General features: G+C 58.3%; 7 protein-coding genes across 7 annotated transcripts; 3 read left to right on the top strand and 4 right to left on the bottom strand.

Annotated features, from left to right (window-relative positions):
- Positions 1–94: 94 nt before the first annotated feature.
- Positions 95–1,095, bottom strand: B0H18DRAFT_961547 (uncharacterized protein; the record flags this gene model as incomplete). The annotated part of the gene is made up of 5 exons (XM_048043071.1): positions 95–161; positions 209–476; positions 528–616; positions 646–815; positions 871–1,095. 5 exons carry the CDS (start codon positions 1,093–1,095, stop codon positions 95–97), a joined length of 819 nt encoding a protein of 272 aa, XP_047885211.1.
- Positions 1,096–1,917: 822 nt separating this feature from the next.
- Positions 1,918–3,100, bottom strand: B0H18DRAFT_961546 (uncharacterized protein; the record flags this gene model as incomplete). Its single annotated transcript, XM_048043070.1, has 5 exons — positions 1,918–1,973; positions 2,094–2,169; positions 2,395–2,489; positions 2,607–2,826; positions 2,876–3,100. 5 exons carry the CDS (start codon positions 3,098–3,100, stop codon positions 1,918–1,920), a joined length of 672 nt encoding a protein of 223 aa, XP_047885210.1.
- Positions 3,101–6,592: 3,492 nt separating this feature from the next.
- On the top strand, positions 6,593–7,337 carry B0H18DRAFT_961545 (uncharacterized protein; the record flags this gene model as incomplete). Its single annotated transcript, XM_048043069.1, has 4 exons — positions 6,593–6,766; positions 6,865–6,938; positions 6,989–7,114; positions 7,160–7,337. The coding sequence occupies 4 exons, from the start codon at positions 6,593–6,595 to the stop codon at positions 7,335–7,337; spliced, it is 552 nt and encodes a 183-aa protein (XP_047885209.1).
- A 3,555-nt stretch (positions 7,338–10,892) lies between these two features.
- Positions 10,893–12,829, top strand: B0H18DRAFT_1127838 (chaperonin Cpn60/TCP-1 family; the record flags this gene model as incomplete). The annotated part of the gene is made up of 4 exons (XM_048035314.1): positions 10,893–11,073; positions 11,123–11,173; positions 11,224–11,284; positions 11,338–12,829. 4 exons carry the CDS (start codon positions 10,893–10,895, stop codon positions 12,827–12,829), a joined length of 1,785 nt encoding a protein of 594 aa, XP_047885208.1.
- A 1,848-nt stretch (positions 12,830–14,677) lies between these two features.
- On the top strand, positions 14,678–15,363 carry B0H18DRAFT_961543 (uncharacterized protein; the record flags this gene model as incomplete). Its single annotated transcript, XM_048043068.1, has 3 exons — positions 14,678–14,739; positions 14,793–15,090; positions 15,142–15,363. The coding sequence occupies 3 exons, from the start codon at positions 14,678–14,680 to the stop codon at positions 15,361–15,363; spliced, it is 582 nt and encodes a 193-aa protein (XP_047885207.1).
- Positions 15,364–17,321: 1,958 nt separating this feature from the next.
- B0H18DRAFT_961542 (NAD-P-binding protein) lies at positions 17,322–18,724 on the bottom strand (the record flags this gene model as incomplete). The annotated part of the gene is made up of 8 exons (XM_048043067.1): positions 17,322–17,472; positions 17,527–17,609; positions 17,659–17,775; positions 17,821–18,067; positions 18,118–18,170; positions 18,218–18,469; positions 18,535–18,630; positions 18,683–18,724. The coding sequence occupies 8 exons, from the start codon at positions 18,722–18,724 to the stop codon at positions 17,322–17,324; spliced, it is 1,041 nt and encodes a 346-aa protein (XP_047885206.1).
- Positions 18,725–18,765: 41 nt separating this feature from the next.
- B0H18DRAFT_288311 (uncharacterized protein) lies at positions 18,766–19,917 on the bottom strand. The gene is made up of 3 exons (XM_048037426.1): positions 19,473–19,917; positions 19,178–19,403; positions 18,766–19,117 (listed from the first exon to the last, which is right to left on the bottom strand). The coding sequence occupies exons 1-3, from the start codon at positions 19,730–19,732 to the stop codon at positions 18,902–18,904; spliced, it is 702 nt and encodes a 233-aa protein (XP_047885205.1). The 5' UTR covers positions 19,733–19,917; the 3' UTR covers positions 18,766–18,901.
- Positions 19,918–19,938: the final 21 nt, after the last annotated feature.

The raw sequence follows: 19,938 nt of genomic DNA, 5'->3' as shown, positions 1-19,938 counted from the left end.
TAGACAAGTGCGCGCTGCTCGTACCATGTATTTCCGTCGTACCCGCAATTCTGTACACGGATACTATCAGGCTACACGTCGGACCTCCGCCATACTAGCCGCTGCCGGTCTCCGCGTCGTCGTCGCTCGAGTCGCTGACGTCAATGGGCTGTTTGAAGTCCCTGTCAGTCGTGAAACTAGGACCGTAAAATGCCCGAGTGCTACATACTTCAAGTGAGCAGCTCTGAAGCAGAATCCGGCATGTAATGCACGGCGGCGTGCCGTTGTGCACCACGCAGGAGTCGCAACTGACAACCTTGCAGCAATCACATCGGTTCTGCCCTTCCCGCTATTGCAGTAAGCGTGTAAGTACTTGCGGGACTTTTTTTCTCGTAAATAGTTACCCACCTCTTCGAAGACCCAGATCATGCCGCGCTGCTCTTCGGACATCTCGCCTTCTGGAGTGCCGGATTCTTTGCTGTTATTGTAGGGTATGGCTGTCCACGCGCAGTCAGTAACCCGGTGATAGGCCTCGCAAGCCCACTCACAACGGGACAGACGCATGCCGCCTAGGACTCCGGTCAGTGCTCGTTCGACGGCGTAGCAAATTTCCCACCCTTTAGATGCCCCAGAATATCTTTGATAGCCAGCCAGATATGCACGGACGGCCTGCGTCCGAGGACAATTGCCGTCTTGATGTTGCGATGGTGGATCCACTGCTCGAAGGTTCGCCGTTCGGTAGGCCTTCGGGTCACCCATCCCAGGAGCGTCATTAAAAGGTCGGGACACCAGTGGTTGTCCGCAAAGGCCATGAGTGACCCCGCCCATTCAGCCGGCTAAGGTGATACGTGTTTCCTTACTGTGCGAGGCGGTCACTGGTCGAACACTCACCAGAATTTCCCTCTCGATGAGTTCCTGCGTTCCCGCCCATGTAAGATGACCGTCCAGCACAACGCGCAACGTTTCTGCGAGCGCGCGCAGTCTCGCCGTGTCCCAGCTCCCAGGAAGGTCGTCGCTGAGAATGTTGTCGGCACTCGCCGGCTCGTTTGTTCCGAGCCGCAACCGGAAGATCTTCAGCTGGTGGCGGAACTCTGGGAGCGTGTATTCACCGACCATAGTGTAGTGGAATGACGAAGTGGTGCACCGGTTTTCCCTTGTCCATTGCTATATAACTGAAGATTTCTGGTCTCACCTCATGGCCTGTCTCGGGTAGTGCACCGTCGGTGCACTGCCGTGTTCTCTCCGCTGCGTCGTGTACAGCACTGTCAAAGCCACGTGTTTGCTTTTAACACGTCTTCTATACATTGAGTAAATTCTCAGCGCTCCGTCCGAGTTCCCTCGGCATGCAAAGTGCTCTTGTGACTTACCTCCGTCTCGAGAATCGTTCTCAAGAAGACACCAGAATTTCTGTCAGGAGCTCGATGTACGTCGTCAGGGGCCGTGCACCAGTGGCGCATGCCCGGCGAGGGAGGCCTACGTGCGGAGACAGACCAGGACCTGTGCGGATCACCGCCGTGCACCAGTGGCGCACGCCGGACTGGGGTACACCCCAGTGCACAGACACGTATTCTGTTGTGCGGGGTATGTCCCGCCGCCGTGCACCAGTGGTGCACGGGCTCGGACCGAGGTCATTAATTTATTGAGTTATCTTGGCGGAATGTTGAATGATCACAGAGAATTGTGCACGCGCTGGAGTGAGGGCGGCATCACAACGCGTTGTCTGTGCGACATTGGCGCAGCGTGACAGAGCTCATCCATTGCTCTCCGTTCGCGTTGTCGCGTACGGACTTGCCAGTGCGGTGCACGGACGTGAATATTTCGTCCGCATAATGCAGTAAACCCGACCAGTCTCAGATAGGCAACTGCGAGCCGGAACCTATTATGATCAAATTAACTTAAGCACACAAACTCGGCCGCGGTGGTCAAGACGGCTGTGCATCAGTGGTTCACGGTGCACAGCGCGCGGCGCGCGGCCCCGACAATCCAGGTCCTTTCTACCCGCAAATATACGTATCAACATCGGCTAGCATTTACGACGCGAAGATACAGGACGGGCAGTGCGCAACAACGAGAATCGGTAGATAGCGGACGTCAAGTCGAGCTCTCAGATTCACCGTCACTGTCGGCTTCCGCGTTGTCATCGTCGCTCGAGTCGCTAATCTCGATGACCTGTTTAGAGCTCTCCGTCAACTACGCAAGTCAGACAATATAAGTTGCGTGCCATTGCATACCTCTAGCGAGCACCGATGTAGTAGCATCTGACAGACGAGGCATGGCGGCGTGCTGTTGTGCAGTATGCAGGGGACTTGAGATACGACCCTGCAACAGTAGCACCGTTTTTCTCCGCCCCGCTGTTGCATCAGTTAACACATGAGCATGCTGCGTTCTATCTCATCTATGTAGTGCACTTCATACCCGCTCGAAGACAAAGTCCATGCCGCGCGTCTCTTCAGGCTCGTTGTCCGCGGGATTGCCGTCCGCTTCGGGCTCGAGGTCGCGGTACTGAATGGCTGTCCACCTATCAGTCACCGCACGGTATTTTTCCTCAAGACACTTACGCCAGACCAGACGCCTGCCGCCTAGTACTCCGGTTAGTGCACGCTGTACGGGGATTCTGCTCCGCTCACCCTGTAGATATAGCAAGAGCTTCCGAATAATCTTCCAGTTCGTCTCGGACGGCTTGCGTCCGACAACGGTCCGCCACGGAATGTTGTGGTCTTGGATCCACTGCTGGAAGGTCCGCTGCTCGGTCGGCCCACGGGTCACCCAACCCACGGCCGCATTTACGAGGGACGGCAACCAGTAGTTCAGACCGAGGTTCCCGATGGACGTGACCCATTCGCCCGTCTGAGGTGTGGATTCGATCACTGTACTGTACAGCGGGATGGAGACTTACCATTGCTTCCCGCTCGAAGAGCTCTTGGATACCCGCCCATGTCAGATGCCCGTCCAGGATCATCTTCAGCGTATCCTCGAGCGCACCCAGTCTTAGCACATTCCAACTGTCCGGGAGGTCGTCGTAGAAGATTTTGTCCGCATCTTCTCGCTCGTTCGCCCCGAGCCGCAATCGGAAGATCTTGAGCTGAATGCGGAGCTCTGGGAGGGTGTACGCGCCGACCATAGTAGAGCGGAGGAGGATGAAAGTGTGCGGTTGCTGGCGAGCCGTCACCGTATAACTGGCTGACCTCGTGCCGCCTCATGGGCCGCTTGTGCGCTGCGGCATTCTCCGCCGACCACGTTATCACCCCTCTCGCGTGGTGCACTGCCGGTGCACTCCGTGTTTAGGCATGCCTCATGCACGACTTGTTTTGGGGTAGCATCCGCATTCAGCGTCTCTTACATACAGCGAGGGATTGCGGCGTGATAGACCGGTGCACATTCTGTTGCCGGTGCTCCATCGGTTGACCTCGTGCACCTGTGGGACTGGCACCGTCAGCGGGAATCTAAGCTGCGGCCACAGTGCACGTCTATGAACGGGTAGTCGGACATGCAGCTAATCCGCCCGCCAAGCCTCCAATAAAGGGTGTCCGCCATCCATGTGTGTTGCGGGCGGAGAGCGTCCGGCTCGCTCGACGGCGCGAGGGCTCCCGCCCTCGCGCCGCCGACCTCGCTCGCCGGCCGCTCTCGCCGGCAACACACATTGGAAGGCTTCCACCCTTTTATGTATTCTTGTCAGGCGTCGGAGCATTACCGCGAGCTCATGTATGGACCAAGCAGGCGATAAGCAATCATGCTGGGACTGTAGCGAGGAGCTGAGGGCACGCTGCGGAGGCCTGTGCACCAGTGGCGCACACCGGACGAGGGCAGTCAGTGGATGCCGAGCCAGAGCGCAACGGGTTCGGCCCACTGCCGTGCACCACTGGCGCACACCTGACAGGTGGACATCTATGCCGAGCCGAGCACAAAGGTCTGGCTCACCGCCGTGCACCACTGGCGCACACCGGGCCACGGTGCACCGTAGACTACTGAAGCAGGCGGGGCATGCTCCGCCGTTGTGCACCACTGGTGCATGCCTAATGAGCAGACGCGGACGGACTGTACTGCATGAGGACATGGCCACGTCGCTGTGCACCACCGGCGCATGCTCAGGGAGTGCCCTGGTGTCCAGTACAACAGCGGAAAGACGTGCCTCCGCCGCAGTGCACCACCGGCGCATGCTCCGTTAGCAGGAGGACCTGATACAGCCTCTGCGAGCTGAGGGCACATTGCGGAGGGCTGTGCACCGATGGCGCACACCGGACGAGGGAAGGCAGTGTGTGCCGAGCCCGAGCGCAACGGGTCTGGCCCACTGCCGTGCACCACTGGCGCACACCGGGCCACGGTGCGCCGTAGTGGACAGAGACAACCGATATGCGCGAGCGCATGTTCCGCTGTCGTGCACCCCGCTGTCGTGCACCCCGCTGTCGTGCACCACTGGGGAATGCATAATGAGCAGAAGCGGCCGGTCTGTACTACGTGAGGAGAAGGCCGCGTTGCCGTGCACCACTGGCGCATGCTCAGAGGAAGGCCCTGGTGTTCAGTGTAATGGCGGACAGACGTGCCTCCGCCGCCGTGCACCATCGGCGCATGATCCATTAGCAGGAGGGCCCAAGACAGCCTCTGCAAAGCACAACGGACATGGCCCCGCCGCCGTGCACCACTGGCGCATTGGTGTGAATAAAAATGCAAGTGCCCGGTGTACTCTTTCTGCGCGAGAGACACGGCCCGGCCACCGTGCACCATTGGCGCATGCGGTGTCAATGAGAATTCTGGTGCACTGCATTGTCCGTGCACAAAGACACGGCCCGGCCACCATGCACCACTGGCGCAGGCTTCGCTATTGTGTAACGCCAGTGCCCGGTGTAACTTTTCTGCGCAAGAGACACGGCCCGGCCACCGTGCACCATTGGCGCATGCGGTGTCAATGTGAATTCTGGTGCACTTCATTTTCCGTGCACAAAGACATGGCCCGGCCGCCGTGCACCATTGGCGCATGCGGTGTCAATGAGAATTCCAGTGCCCGGTGTACTCTTTCTGCGCGAGAGACACGGCCCGGCCACCGTGCACCATTGGCGCATGCGGTGTCAATGAGAATTCTGGTGCACTGCATTGTCCGTGCACAAAGACACGGCCCGGCCACCATGCACCACTGGCGCAGGCTTCGCTATTGTGTAACGCCAGTGCCCGGTGTAACTTTTCTGCGCAAGAGACACGGCCCGGCCACCGTGCACCATTGGCGCATGCGGTGTCAATGTGAATTCTGGTGCACTTCATTTTCCGTGCACAAAGACATGGCCCGGCCGCCGTGCACCATTGGCGCATGCGGTGTCAATGAGAATTCCAGTGCCCGGTGTACTCTTTCTGCGCGAGAGACACGGCCCGGCCACCGTGCACCATTGGCGCATGCGGTGTCAATGAGAATTCTGGTGCACTGCATTTTCCGTGCACAAAGACACGGCCCGGCCGCCATGCACCACTGGCGCAGGCTTCGCTATTGTGAATGCCAGTGCCCGGTGTACTCTTTTTGCGCGAGAGACACGGCCCCGCCACCGTGCACCACTGGCGCATAATTCACTACTGACAGTCGGAGCGGAGGGCTGTCTGTGCATGTCATCCCGTAGATTGTGTGCGTATTCCGTCGTATGCACTACCTTTGTTGTACTTTTCCAGGCTTCCCTGAGGGTTCTAAGACTCGTAGGCAGATGTTCCGTGCTCAGAAGTGCCGTGAGCATTGTATGCCGTGCGCCAGTGAACTTGAACAGTGTCGATTGCAGTGAGGATGCAAGTTCTGTGTTTAATGCGCCAAAGATGTGCATTTATTCCATGAGTATATGTACTCCGGTGCACCGTTTCCTGCGCCATGGCCTGTAATTTCTGTGTGTAGGGGACTTTCCTAGACTTTCCTACGTCCAAAATGTGTCCAATTTCCCCATAACCGCCTCAGAGGCTCGTTGGTCCTGTAGCGAGTGAGCGCGTCACAGAGAAAGACAGAAATACAACATGACTTACCGTGAGCGAGCAGTTGACCTTCCTCCTCATACAGCGGTGACAGCACGTCTTTGCGAAGGGCACCCTACACTCATCTCGCCCGTCATTCACACACCGCTTGCACCGCGCGGCCTCGACCAGCTTACAAGTCAGTAAGCATTGGCTGCGATTGAGATAAAAAAGGAACCCACGTACCACGGTGTTTCGCACTCACAGAGGTCATCTTGCGTGCACCTACCTTACGCGCACACAATCTCCGTGTCGGCTGTCTTCATGCGCAGGTACGCACATCACGCAGGTACGCACATCACCCCAGGGCGCGGTGGGCTTGCTGGATGTAAAAGAGAGGGAGGCAGGAGGCAGGAGAGGCGGGAGATGGTGGTTGTGGGCAGGACATCGTGTGAGCGCCCGTCGGTGGCTGAGCAGGTGGCTGACGTGATCTCGCCTGCCCTGTCACTGCACATCACTGACGCACAACACGGAATGGACGCCGCATGCGGAGGGTGTAATGGATGATGTGGTACACCACAGATGCATGCCCTCTGTGCACCAGGGCACACGAGCAAGTCGGTGCCTCTGAGATCGGGCGGGCGCTCGGACTTGCCAAACAAGGCAATGGATGTGCGGACTCATCCGCAATCGCGCCATGGCGCGATTGCGGGTAAGGGTGACTGGCAGAAGGCAGTCGCAGACTCAAACGGAGACTGCATGTTACCCGCGTTCGCGCCATGACGCGAACGCGGGTAAGAGTACCTCGCATCCGCAGTCGCGCCATGGCGCGAACGCGGGTAACATGCACGCTGAGATTCATGCTACGAGGGTGAGACGTTTAATGCTCAGAACGTGAAAATGCCTTCCTCACCCATCCTCACCCCATCCTCACCCTAAGGATTGGTCAAAAAGCCCCTATAATGTCAGATTCTCGTGGCCTTGGACGAGTGGATGAACGACAACAACACGGTGGAATTCCAGAAGAAGGTGTACGCCCCAGCGTAGGCCACATATTACAGTCATCTCACAGGATAGTTCTGATACTCAATAGGTACGATCGCCTGCTGTCTGGCGTGGAGATGATCCGTCGGTTGGCCAATCCGAACAACAAGGACTATGACGAGGGCTGGGAAAACCTCTCGGAGTCCCTGAACGCCAGTCTGTCCAAGAACATCAGGTAGGCGGCTGACTTTATTTGATTACATTTCTAACAATCGTTCAGGGTGTTCGCTGGGCTTCGGGTGGATTCGCAGAGTGGGCAAGGCGAGGAGAAGTCCAATGCGGACCTAGACCCTCTCATCAACGCTGGGAAGGTGAAGGCTAGGTGGCGGTCGAGGGGTGGTGCTCCCGACAACGCTCAGGCTGGGCCGTCCAATGCTGCGTCCAAGGATAAGGCCTAGGTGCGTGGGTTATCTCATCAGTAGGTTGCAAGACTGAGCTATCCACAGGGCTCTGATGTTGGAGGGTCGCTTGTAAGATACTGTCTTTCCCCTCTCTCCTCATCTTTGCTGGCATCGTCTTCGCTGGCATCATCCTCACACCTATCGTCTTCGCTGGCGTCATCCTCACGCCTATCATCTCCGCTGGCGTTATTGTTCTCTGTTGTTGTACCGCTCTCCGCTGCCCTCCAATGATATCCAGCCCCCTCACGTTGTATCCATGTCCACCGCATTCGCATACCCGTCGTGTAGGATTGCCGCTGTGTACCGTCGCCCATCACGCCCATGTACGAAATTGATATATTTATGACAGCTAATTCATGAATGTGCGTTATCCGGGCTGGTAAATAAATTGAGGAATAACAACCCTGAGGGAACGGCGGCCCTGAAACCGTGTGCTTTGAATCAAATGAGAGAGAACAGGAAAGTCATTAAACATATTTTGGCAATCCTCTGAAGACATTTCAATCATACCAAACTCAAATGTTCCCCCTGGAAAGCACTGCTATGGATGTATTCATAGTAAAGACCAAACCATAGCAATTTGATTCAAGCAAACGAGGCAATCTTGCAACAGGTTTGATATATTTTTGACACCTTTAAACAGGGGTACTTGTATTGAGTCATGTTTGAACGGTTTGACCGCTTCAAACCGGTTTGGCTATCTTCAAATCAATTCTAAGAGCTCCTGCCCTGCGGGCGGTTTTTCCTGATGTGATGTGGCGAGGCTGGAGGCACTGCCATATCCGGCGAGGAACCATACGGGACGTCCATCACGGGACCTGATGGCATCGGGCGCCCTGCCTCGCTAGCAGGGGCCAAGCGCTCGCACGGGACGTACCTGGAATAGCCGGAGGGCCCAGGGACTCGTTTGATAAGTCCCAGATTTAACGCAGTGTTTAACGCAGTGTAAGGCGATCGGTGTGGACGAAGCCTAACTAGGGCGATCACATGCTATCATGTGTCAAGCCTAATTGATGGCATAGTGTGGGAAGCGCAGGTGCGCCGCCCCGCCGGGTCGTGTAAATCGGTCACAGGTCACACCCCCATCCGGGTTGTGGTGACGCCTACAGTACATACAATTGAACTACAGTTATGTACTCGAGCCGGTGGGCACGTACGAAGAATGTGCGAGAATAGACTACAGATGTACATATTCACACAATGGGCATATGGTGGGCACACATAACGGCGCCGGCGGGCTGACGAGTAGAGGCATGTGCTCGCAAGCGCACGCACGAACGGAACGAGGACACGGCGAGCAGGCTGAACGGTGGAAGGAGTAAAGGGCGAGGAGACGAACGGACAGCAAAGCGGACAGACGAAAGCACGAGAGGAGGAGCTCACTCTTCCATCCATCCGCTCGCTATTCCGTCCATCCGCTGCATCTTCAGTCCCCCCGCTCGACTGCCCGTCTCCTCGCCCGCTGTCTTCTTGCCGGCCTGTCATCCAACCCGCATGGCTTCTCGCCCGTGCGTTTGCTCGCCCGCCCGGCATTCGAGCATCTCTACCTGTTGTTCGGCGATGCTCGCCCTGTCGCCACGCGTCCCCCCTACTCTCACACCTCCTCTCGCCACGTCATTCACCAGTCAGCCTGTCCTCGTACGGCCGCGGTAGGGCTGGACGGCGGTGACGTGGCAGAGCGGGCTGTTCGACACGAGCAGACGAACCCGCTCTTGTGCGGGGTCATCTGACAGGCACTGCGCCTGCTCGGAGCACAGTGCGTGCGTCCAAGAGATGGTAGGAGGTGGGGGTGGGCGGCGAAGCCGTTAGCAAATCAAACGACGACCCCACTCTTATGCGGGGTCGTCTTGTGTACGTACGTCGTGCTCGGCCTTGTCTGGTGCATCGGAGACGGTAGAGGGCGGCGCGGCAATGTAAGAGGGCTGTGACGTGGCGGGGAGTGTCCGAGTTCACGACCAGACGACCTGTTGTTGTGCGGGGGCGCCTGGCGCGCGCGGTAGGTCGTCGGCGCGCATTGGACGTGTTGACGGGCGCTGACTGGGAAGGCAGGGGCACACGAATAGATGACCCCGCTCTTCCGCAGGGTCGTCATAGGTGCGTGCGTCGACTTCGGCACGCGTATGGTGCGTCCGAGGGAAGTAGAGGGCGGCGCAGCGAGGTAGCGGGGCCGTGGTAGGGCGAGACGGTGATGCGTGGCGGGGAGGGCCTAACGAGGTGAGCAGACGGCCGCGCTCTTCTACGGGGTCGTCTTATGTGGGGAAGTTGGCCCCGGCACGCGTGTGGTGCCTCGCAGAGGCACAGAGGGCGGGGCGCCGAGGTAGTGGGGCTGTGGTCAGAAAGGCGGAGACGTGGCGGGGGCCGCAGTGGTAGCTTTTCAGTGTGCTTGGACGTGTTTTTGTCGCTTGTCCACTCGCAATATGAACAAACTTCTTACGACTTGAATGTGTTGATGGTGACCTTCAACACGAGCATCCATCCAGACCTACGCAACGTAGACACGAGCACAGATGCACTTACCGAAGTGAGATGTACTCGGGCGTACCGGTACGAACTTCGCACGGCGGAACACGACTGCATCCTGCAGCCCGGATCGTCGGGGCGTAGTAGAAAGTCCCAAGACATCCCAGCCCCGATTTCGCTCGCGGCGGGGTCATGTTTTCCAGAGGAAGTGTCCATGCAGCGCAACGAAGTCCTAGGTGTCCAGCAGTCACCTTGCGTCTTGACCGATAGATCGAACCGTGCAAGGACAATCATTGACACCGCCTGCGCGGAACGTCTCGACGGAAGTGCAGGGGCTCGATACATCGACGTGCGTCCGCAATAACCATATCGCAATACGACGAACGAAGTGTTTAATGGTCATCCACGGATACAGTAGACGCAGCGAGAAGGAACATGACAGACAGACCGCAGACCGCGGTGCAGCATCTTATGAGCCGGCGAGCAATAGCGACTCCGAGACAGACAAAAGTATGACGGCATGGGAAACGCACTGGTGCCGCCCTATGGCGATGATATTGTTGGAGATCGCGGCGTCGGCGAGCGTAAGGACGTCTCCGACGACTGTTACTCTGTTGACAAAGAGCAGCTGCGGTTTGCCTAACTAAGTTTCCGCGGTGAGCGACTCGATCCATAGCTTGCCCATACCACCTCAATACGCTCTCGCTGCACATTCTTCGGACTGACTGACTTCAATTTGGACCCCTTCGCGGAAAGTGCAGCCGAGTGCATTCACGATTCAGGGTGGCTGGGGTATTGCAGTAGTAGCAGAGCACAGCAAGACGAGATGTGAACATCGTTGCGCTCGACGTCGTCGCCGATGAGCAGAGGCGGCGAGGATAGCGGCGTCGGTGAGAGCGTCGGCCTGAGTCGGGCGTGACGTGGCGAGAGCGTGACGTGACGAGGGACGTTACTGCGTGATTCTAGACTGTTCCGTGACAAATTGCTCAAAAAGTGCTGGCCGACGTCGACCGCGTTCTCTCACCGTCCTCCTGCTCGCTGTCGCCCCCGTCCCCGCCGCCTCCCTGCTCATCGTTCTGCGTGTGGAAAGCAATGCACCACTTCTCTCAGACGTCCTCTGCTGCGCTCCGCCGCGCCGCCGCAAAGGCGGCCAAGCCTTCGCTGGCTCGCGGCGCGCACAAGGAGATCAAGTTCTCGAACGAAGGTCGCGCTAGCATTCTCAAGGGCGTCGACGTGCTCGCGGACGCCGTCAGCGTCACCCTCGGTCCCAAGGGTACGTAGCCTCGCCAGCTGGCCGGAAGTGACACGCTCACCGTCTGCAGGTCGCAACGTCATCATCGAGCAGTCGTTCGGCGGCCCGAAGATTACCAAGGGTATGTCGCCTTACCTTGCCTCTACCGTGCCCGTGCTCACATACCCGCAGATGGTGTCACGGTCGCAAAGTCGATACAGCTCAAAGACAAGTTTGAGAACCTCGGCGCTCGGTGAGTCGGCTCCGCGCCTTCCTTCTCAGCGTCCCGCTGACCCCGCCTCGCAGCCTCGTCCAGGACGTCGCGTCCAAGACGAACGAGATGGCTGGTGATGGCACGACCACCGCCACCGTCCTCGCGCGCGCCATTTATGCGGAGGGTGTCAAGAACGTCGCCGCTGGGTGCAACCCTATGGACCTCCGCCGCGGCTCCCAGGCCGCCGTCGACCGTGTCGTCGAGTTTCTCTCCTCCCACGCAAAGACCATCACCACCACCGCCGAGATTGCTCAGGTTGCGACCATCTCCGCTAACGGCGATGCCCACGTCGGCAACCTCATCGCCCAGGCCATGGAGAAGGTCGGCAAGGAGGGTGTTATCACCGTCAAGGAGGGCCGCACCATCGACGACGAGATTGAGATCACGGAGGGCATGCGTTTCGACCGCGGCTTCATCTCTCCTTACTTCGTCACCGACGTCAAGTCCCAGAAGGCCGATTTCGAGAAGCCCCTCGTTCTCCTCAGCGAATCTAAGATCAGCCGCCTCCAGGACATCCTTCCGGCCCTCGAGGCTGCTGTCCAGGCGCGTCGCCCGCTGCTTATCATCGCGGAGGACGTCGACGGTGAGGCCCTCGCCGCGTGTCTCGTCAACAAGCTCCGTGGCCAGGTGCAGGTCTGTGCCGTCAAGGCCCCCGGCTTCGGCGACAACCGCAAGTCCATCCTCGGCGACCTTGCTATCCTCACCGGCGGCCAGGTCGTTACTAACGAGCTCGACATGAAGCTCGAGCAGCTCACGCCCGACATGCTCGGCTCTTCCGGCTCGATCACCATCACCAAGGAAGATACGATCGTCCTTAACGGTGAAGGCTCCAAGGACGCGATCCAGCAACGCTGCGAGCAGATCCGCGCGCTGATTGCGGACTCGACAACGAGCGAGTACGACCGCACGAAGCTCCAGGAGCGCCTCGCGAAGCTATCGGGCGGTGTTGCGGTCATCAAGGTCGGCGGTTCGTCCGAGGTCGAGGTTAGCGAGAAGAAGGACCGGTACGACGATGCGCTCAACGCGACGCGCGCAGCTGTCGAGGAGGGCATCCTCCCCGGCGGTGGTGTCGCGCTCCTGAAGGCGTCCCTCGCGCTCGCGAGCAAGGCGCCTGGTTCGCAGGCGGTGTCGTCGCCGGACGTGAAGCTGATCCCGACGGCGAACTTTGATCAGGACCTGGGCGTGTCGATCATCAAGCGGGCGCTGTCCCACCCGGCGCGGACGATCCTGAAGAACGCGGGCGAGGAGAGCTCCGTGCTTGTTGGCACGATGGTGCAGCTGTACGGCGCGGAAGACAAGTTCGCGTGGGGCTACGACGCGAGCAAGGGTGAGTGGGTGGACATGATCAAAGCAGGCATCGTCGACCCGCTCAAGGTCGTCCGGACCGCACTTGTCGACGCCGCGGGTGTCGCGAGCCTGCTGACGACGAGCGAGGCGTGCATCGTCGAGGCACCGGAGGAGAAGCCGGCACCGCCTGCGGGTGGCATGGGCGGCATGGGTGGTATGGGAGGCATGGGCTTCTGAGCGGGCTGTGGGCGCGGAAGCGAAGAAAAAAGTATCATGCTCAGTGTTTAATGTCGGTTCTCAGCATCATCACATCCACGTCGTGTTCGGTTGCGCATATAGCTCTCTCATCTCATCGTCTCGTGTCGCGTGTTGTGTAGTACGTTCGTATAATCTGCTCTCGGTCATGCATGCTCGGAAATGACACACTCCCCACTCTGCTTCATACGCTGTCTTGCGAATGTGATGAACGACTACATCTGATTCTCTGTGCTAATCGTGCGTTCGCCCGTTCTCCTCTGCGCATGCGGCCTGTGTTCGGTATGCCCTGTTGCCGAATCGCCTGGCGGCCCAAGTGGCGGGCCACTTCGAAGGTGTTCCCGCCAATCCGTTCGACGCCGACTTCCTTGGATCGTATAGCAAGCTTTTGAACGCGCAGCTTCTCCGGACACCGTCTTCCCTGTCGTTCCCCAGCTTTGCTTGCTCCGTTCGCGCGAATCTGCAGACTTCCTGTGGTGTTCGCGGTTGTTTTCGAAGACAGACCCGTCTTCGTATTGGAGGTCAACTCGCCCAGAGATCTCCGCTACATTTCCACACGTGAGGCGAGGCGTCCGACCGATGGACCCGAGTTCGCATAAGGGTTATGCATGGTTCGTCGTCATCTTAGTGGGTAGTCATTATTGCAGAGATGTTTAACGGCTTTGTCGTCACACAGGCGAGTGTCCTCTTGCCGTTCTGCACGCCTTTACTGCGATGGACGAGATTAGGCTTTTAGCAGAGGCCGCGAGCTGGCCCCGTGTCTCGGCTTACTTTCGAGGTGGACACGGCGCCAAGCGAAAGCTAGGACTGGTGTTCTCGAGGAGGGCGGGATGCAGAAGCTACAAGCCGCCGTCGGTCAGATAAAGCGGCGACGGACGGTATGTTCTAGCTTCCTCCTAACTGAGTGGATCCATCTACTGAGTGGTTGATGACGTGCAGGTGCTTGAATTCGAAACGGATTGTTCACTAGCTACGTATGTCCTGCGTGGTACGTTCCCGAAGTACGTTTGCGGGCCTGCATGCCTCGGAACAAACCCGATCCATACACCTGAACATCGCATTGAGGGGGAAGATCGAGGTCACGGTCGATCGAGGTGAATACCATTTTCCCGGTCAAACACATAACACTTCCGCGTTCCGGTGCTGACGACAACGTTTACACCCCTTTTCTTCTACCGTCATTTGGCGGGTTTATCTCCACAGTGCCCAGCACCCGCTTCGCTCCGCCTCGTTCTGCGATGCATGACTCGGATGCTGATTCCGGCTCTCGACAGCCAATCCCCGGCTCAGACGATACCACCTCTTGGGACGCCAGTCAGCCACCATCCGTCGCGCAGCCTCATAACCCCTCTGGCCCTGAGCACAGTGGCTCGCTCTCTTTGGACTGCGGCTCTCCTGGCGACACTTTTGTTGAACTATTTCAAACTGAACGGGCCGTTCACGAGGGAGACGAACCGATGGCGCTGCTTCAGAGTCCCGGCCGTCTTCAAGCTCCCCTGGGCACGGAGCCCATCCCACTAGAGTTCTGGGGTGTCATCGACGCTTCCGACTTGTCCGACTTGTCACTGGCGGACCGAACGATTTCTTCATCGACTGCTTCAAAGCCATCTGGGATATCGGGGAAGAATAGCTCACTCATGGGTGCCACGAGTTTGTGAAGAAGGTATCATACCGTTGACGATTCCTTCGTGTGTCATCTGATACAAATACTGTGACAGGAACTCCACGAAGTCGACCATCATCGACGCTCGCCGGCTTGTATGGTCTGCAACGGAGACTAACCATCATCAGTATCTGCTATTGCAGGACAAGTTCAACTCGATTTGGGACATGGAGGGAGTGCCCGACGAGGATAATCTTGGACTTTGGCTTGCGTTTCTTCAGGGTGTTTCGTGAGTTCGCTCGTTACGTATCTCGATGATTGAGAATACCCACTGTCCATCAGTGTGGATTACTTCCAGAAGGGCCGTGTGCTTACCGTGCAAGCCCCTACCATCGCGGAGGACACTACCAAACACATTGCCGCTTATATGGCCGGCTTTCTGCGTCGGAGTGCCGGAATGATTTGGTACAAGAGGAGGGCTTTCGTGCCCAAGATGGTCATGATGCAAGGCACGGACTGGACATTCAGCATGAAGAACAGTGTCGTTCGAAGGGACTACGAGAACGACGTGGCGGGCACGGAGGTCTTTCTTTGTGTCGTAACGGATACTCGGGCGGAGTCCACGTATCAAGTGCGCAAGGTGTGTTTTCTCACTACAGTCCAGTCGATACGTTGTTCACATCTCCTTCAGATTGCGGCAATTCTTGGAAGGCACGATCTACTGCATGACTTCATGATAGCGCTTGTTGGCAAAGCCCCTTCGAACTTGGACCAGGGCCTGCACTTCAAGGTTGCCGGCGCGAACTCTGATTCGGACCTTCCCGCCGTCGAGGTGTGTGTTCTGTCGTATGAACGCAAGGAGTTCGACCAGTTCGAGACGAGAGCACGCGATGCAACCTGCGTGGAGGACTGAGAAAAGGAGACTTTGAACTCTATGGTACGAGGCATGTTTGTTCACAAAGCATATATTCCGATGTTCATTGCGTTGTAGCGTATGACTTACCTCAGCCCCTCCATCGACATCTGCCCGCAGGACGGTATTGAACATTTCCGTTCGCGTTTGTGTTCCATTGCTCGATCCTACAACTCCGCATTCCCTCCTCACTCACTGCCGCAAATCTGGGGAGAACTGCCGCAAATCCACGACGATATACGGGAACCCATGGATAGGATCAGCGCCGAAGCATCCTCCCAGGTCATGGACATTCTGGACCAGGCAGCTCGCCAGCTGGGGATACGTATCCTCGCCCGTCGTCGGGGATGGGGGAAGCTGTCGTTGATGAGTCTGTCGTTGTCTCATTACATCTGATCGCATGCGCGAATTTGTTTCATAGCCTTGTGCAATGTTGTAGTCGAACCGAGTGAATGATGAAAATGTTGCGAGTTCATTGTCGGTCCCGGTCCGCCGTCTGTGACAGTGGCGCCCTACGGCGTGTACTCAGTGTCAGTTAAGTGCAGCAGCCGCAATACACGTCACAGCGGACGGTATGTGCCTTCGAATCGTCTCTCTGATACATACCAACATCGTGCCCATCGAAGACCCACGCGACGAGATGCGGTAGCCCAGGAGAGGGTGGGCCACTGAGTGTCGAGGGATCCCAGCGACCGGCGGAGCCAACTGTGTGTGACGGCGTGGTGTTGTTGGACCGACGCAGCCTCAGTGTGCCGGCCTAGGTGGGACACCCAAGAAAGTGGACATGTCGACAGAGCATACGGCGGAATTACTGAGAGAAGCGTAGAACATGCACTGTGTGGAAGCCCAGGAGAGGGCCCGGGCGAGCCCCTCGGAGTTGAGCTTGAGACCAGTGGAACCAAGTGTGACACGGTGTTATTGGATCAACGCGGTCTTGAGAGTGAACGTTTGAACCCGCGACGGTCGACAGGTGTGCTTACGATGCGGAGCATAGAATCGCGGTATGGTACGTGTATTGGGAGGCGGTCAGGACTGGGTGGATCGCCGAGACCAAGGCGGACGAGTGACCGAAACGGGGAGCACGGTCGTCGCGATGGCGGCCCTAGGTACCTTGCTATGGGACGACAGAAGCATTGCGGACGCGCGAGGTATGGCATACATATCATATAGTTGAGGCGGTCAGCTTGACAATCGGTACATACATTCATGTGCATCAGTATTCCGTCGCATACATTACCTGCCGGGACAGAACATCCCCTTCGCGTCCGGAGTCAGCGTTACTGACTCGCAGTACGTGTCTCCACTGTAGATATATCATCCTCTGGTCGGGTGGAAAAGACTTTGATAGTGAAAAACGTACTTTGTGACTCTCCCACAGCATAGAAGCAAATTGGAAAGACGACGACGTTAAGACGTCGAAGGACGCCTTTCGAGTCTCGGGCAGACAAAAGCCTGAGACTTTCCTAGACCACGAATCACGCTCTGCAGTCCACTTCCCCTGCCCGCGAAGCAATCTGAGTTAAGTTAAAGAGCGTTCATTATGCCGCGACCCTTGTCGTTGGAGGAAACGACGGGCTCCTCTTTATAGAGAAACACTATCACGTCGCCGAGGCCGTCGATCATCGGGTGGAAGCGTATGCACAACCGCAGCGGACAACCGTAGGCGGCCCGCGAACACGTCCTTCTGCCGCCCACCTCACCACAGAGCTCCCTGTGCGCCCGACAGTCGACGTGTCTCTTCCTGCACAACCAATGCAGGGATGTTGAAGCGATGTATGACGTCACGGCGTGCTCTCGAGCGTGTTGTCGCGCGTGTCAGGTCGCTGCTATCCACGCAGAGAATGCTTACATACCGACGATAGTGTACATACATTATACATACAACCACACTTCGAAACGACTTCCGTTTGTCTTGTTCACTTGCCAGCCACCGTAGGCGTCGTCCGCCCAGCTACCGCTCACGCCGCGGCGACCTGCACGCACACTTTCCCGACGTGCTGCTGGCTCTCCAGATACTCGTACGCCGCCCGCGTCTCGTCGAACGCGAACACCTTGTCCACGACGGGCTTCAGCCCCGTCGTGTCGATCAGCCGCACAAGCGCCTCAAACCTACAAACCGGACGCGTGAACTGCGGAGCGCGGAGGGGGCGACGGAGGACGTACTGCGTGCGCGAGCCGATGAGAATGCCCCGAACGAGCGCGCCCCTGCCCAGAATGATGCCAGGCAGGCTCGAGATGTCGCCGGCCTTTGTGAGAGTAAGCATCAGACTCCGCAGATGCGAATGGCAGGCGTACCCCTGCGACGAACCCGATCACGCTGACCGTCCCCGCAATCCGCGTGCTCGCGAGCGACTTGTTGATCGTGCCTGCCCCGCCCACCTCAATAACGTGGTCCACGCCGCGCCCGCCTGTCTGCCCACACTGTCAACACACGAGCGGCCACGGCGTACGACTCACAATCCGCAGAACCTCCTTCTCCCAGTCCGGCGTCTTCTTGTAGTTGATGACGTGCTTCGCGCCGAGCTTCTTCGCGACCGCGAGCTTGTTGTCGGAGGACGAGGTCGCGATGACCGTCGCGCCGCTTGCGATGGCGATCTGGAGGCCGAAGATGGACACGCCGCCGGTGCCGAGGACGAGGACGATGTCGCCGCCCTTGAGCGGGTTCGCGCCCAGGAGCGCGTTGTACGCGGTCACTGCGGCGCATCTGCGTGTGGCGTTGGAAGGGGCGTGTGTAAAAACGGACAGTGTACTTACGGGAGGGTCGAGGCCTCGATGTACGACCAGCCGTCCGGGATCCTGACGAGAGACTGCTTCGAGTGAGGATCGCGCGCATAGAGAAGGGCGAGTCACGTACGTGCGCGGGCAGGATCTTGTACTCGGTGAGGACGCCGTCGATGGGTCCGCCGAGGCCGCTGAGGATGATCTGCTGGGAGGCGTCGCCAAAGATGTGGTCGACGGAGAAGTTGGCGCAGATCTTGTCGCCGACGGCCCAGTCCTTGACGTCGTCGCCGACGGCGAGAATCTGGCCGGCCATGTCTGAGCCCGGGACGACATTGTCCTTCTGGCCAAGGGCGTACTGGCCCTTCGCGACGACGAGGTCGCGGAACTGGGTAACGGAAGCATGTCAGGGTTCAGATCTGCGATGGAGAGAGACTGAATTGAGGAACAGACCTGGAGGGAGACAGCGTGAACTTTGACGAGGACCTCGGTGGACCTGGGCGGATGGATGGAAGCCTCGGTGAGTGTCAGGTTGTGGAAGCCGTCCGCCTGTGCGCGCGTCAGCACTCGAGGTCTTGCTCACCAGATGCGAGCGACGCACCTTGGGGAGACGATACTCGCGGGTGGTGCTCGGGATGGGCATCGTGGGCGGGCTGTGGATCGAGAGACGGGGGATAGCTGTGGGAAAGAGAGGACGGCGCAGGTTTTTAAAAGGCTTCAGATCGACAGGGCGAGGTGCTTTGTCGGATCTTGAGAAGCGGGAGTGGTCCACTGTGCCAGCGATCCTCCGTGGGTGACAACATGTTCTTCCTCTCACCAATCACCGGCCCGGCCCGTCTGTCCGCCTCACTCCCCGTCGAGAGCAGCGACCTCGGGCCATCGAGAATGCGACAGACCACACCCGAGAACGTGTCGTGATGTCATGCATCGCTTCACCGTCCCTAGGTTGACAAGATGCGCGCAAAGAAGAGCTGCGCCGGTCGTCGAGTGCACAAGGAGCTCTGTGGCGAGATGGGTTGGGCAGCACCTTGCAGGTCTAGACGGACGTGTTCGTGAGCAGACAGTCGCACAGCGCCTACTAACGTCTTGCTCGTACCGGGCGTATGCTTCCACCCGGTGATCGGCGGCGCGGTCGTGTTTCTCTGTAATGAACACTGCGAGGAAACCGTTGTTTCCTCCAAGGGCAAGAGTCGCGGTGGCCAGTCCCTGGGTCGGACTGCGCGCGTGCAGCTAACCATTCACCAGAGAAGCCCCGGCCAAAGAGGCGGAGTGTATCCAGATCACCGAGAGCTCGCTCCGCAAGATCAGTGTCGTCCCGGAAGCTAATAGAAGGTGTGACCAAGGTGACTCAGTCGGTCGGGCTGAGTCTGCAAATGCGAAACGTCACGTACGCGAACGAGGATATGGGGCGGGGCACGACAGACGAAGCAAACACCACCACGGAGACGAGATATGGACAGGCGCAGTTTGGACGGGGACTCGAGGTGGACCGGCAGGACGATGGTGTTTGAAGACAGGGCACGGATATGTCGGTATGAAACGTTCGGCGGCGCGTTCGCGGTATGAAACGTTCAGCGGGCAAACAAGGCTGGGCGTTGCGTTGGCGGCGGCGGGAAGGTAAGCAAGAGAGCGACGCCGTCGGGATGGTCATGAATGCACTCACCGACCGGTGCACTCGCTGTCACTGTAGCGGGGGAAGCCTTCCCACCCTTCCGCAGTGACTGTACCAGCTCCGGCAGAGGCGGACTGCGACCTCCGAGTTGACGAAACTGGAGCACACATGGGGTTACGTGTGGCAGCCTGCACCCACTGGCCCTGGACTCAACATGGAGGACGATTGCAGGAAGGCAGGTACGG

The sequence above is a fragment of the Fomitopsis serialis genome, assembly GCF_022376445.1.
Source record: "Fomitopsis serialis strain Sig1Antser10 chromosome Unknown B0H18scaffold_275, whole genome shotgun sequence".
Taxonomy (NCBI): Eukaryota; Fungi; Basidiomycota; class Agaricomycetes; order Polyporales; family Fomitopsidaceae; genus Fomitopsis; species Fomitopsis serialis.
The sequence above is the reverse complement of the archived record's forward strand: the minus strand, read 5'-3'. Positions and strand labels throughout refer to the sequence as shown.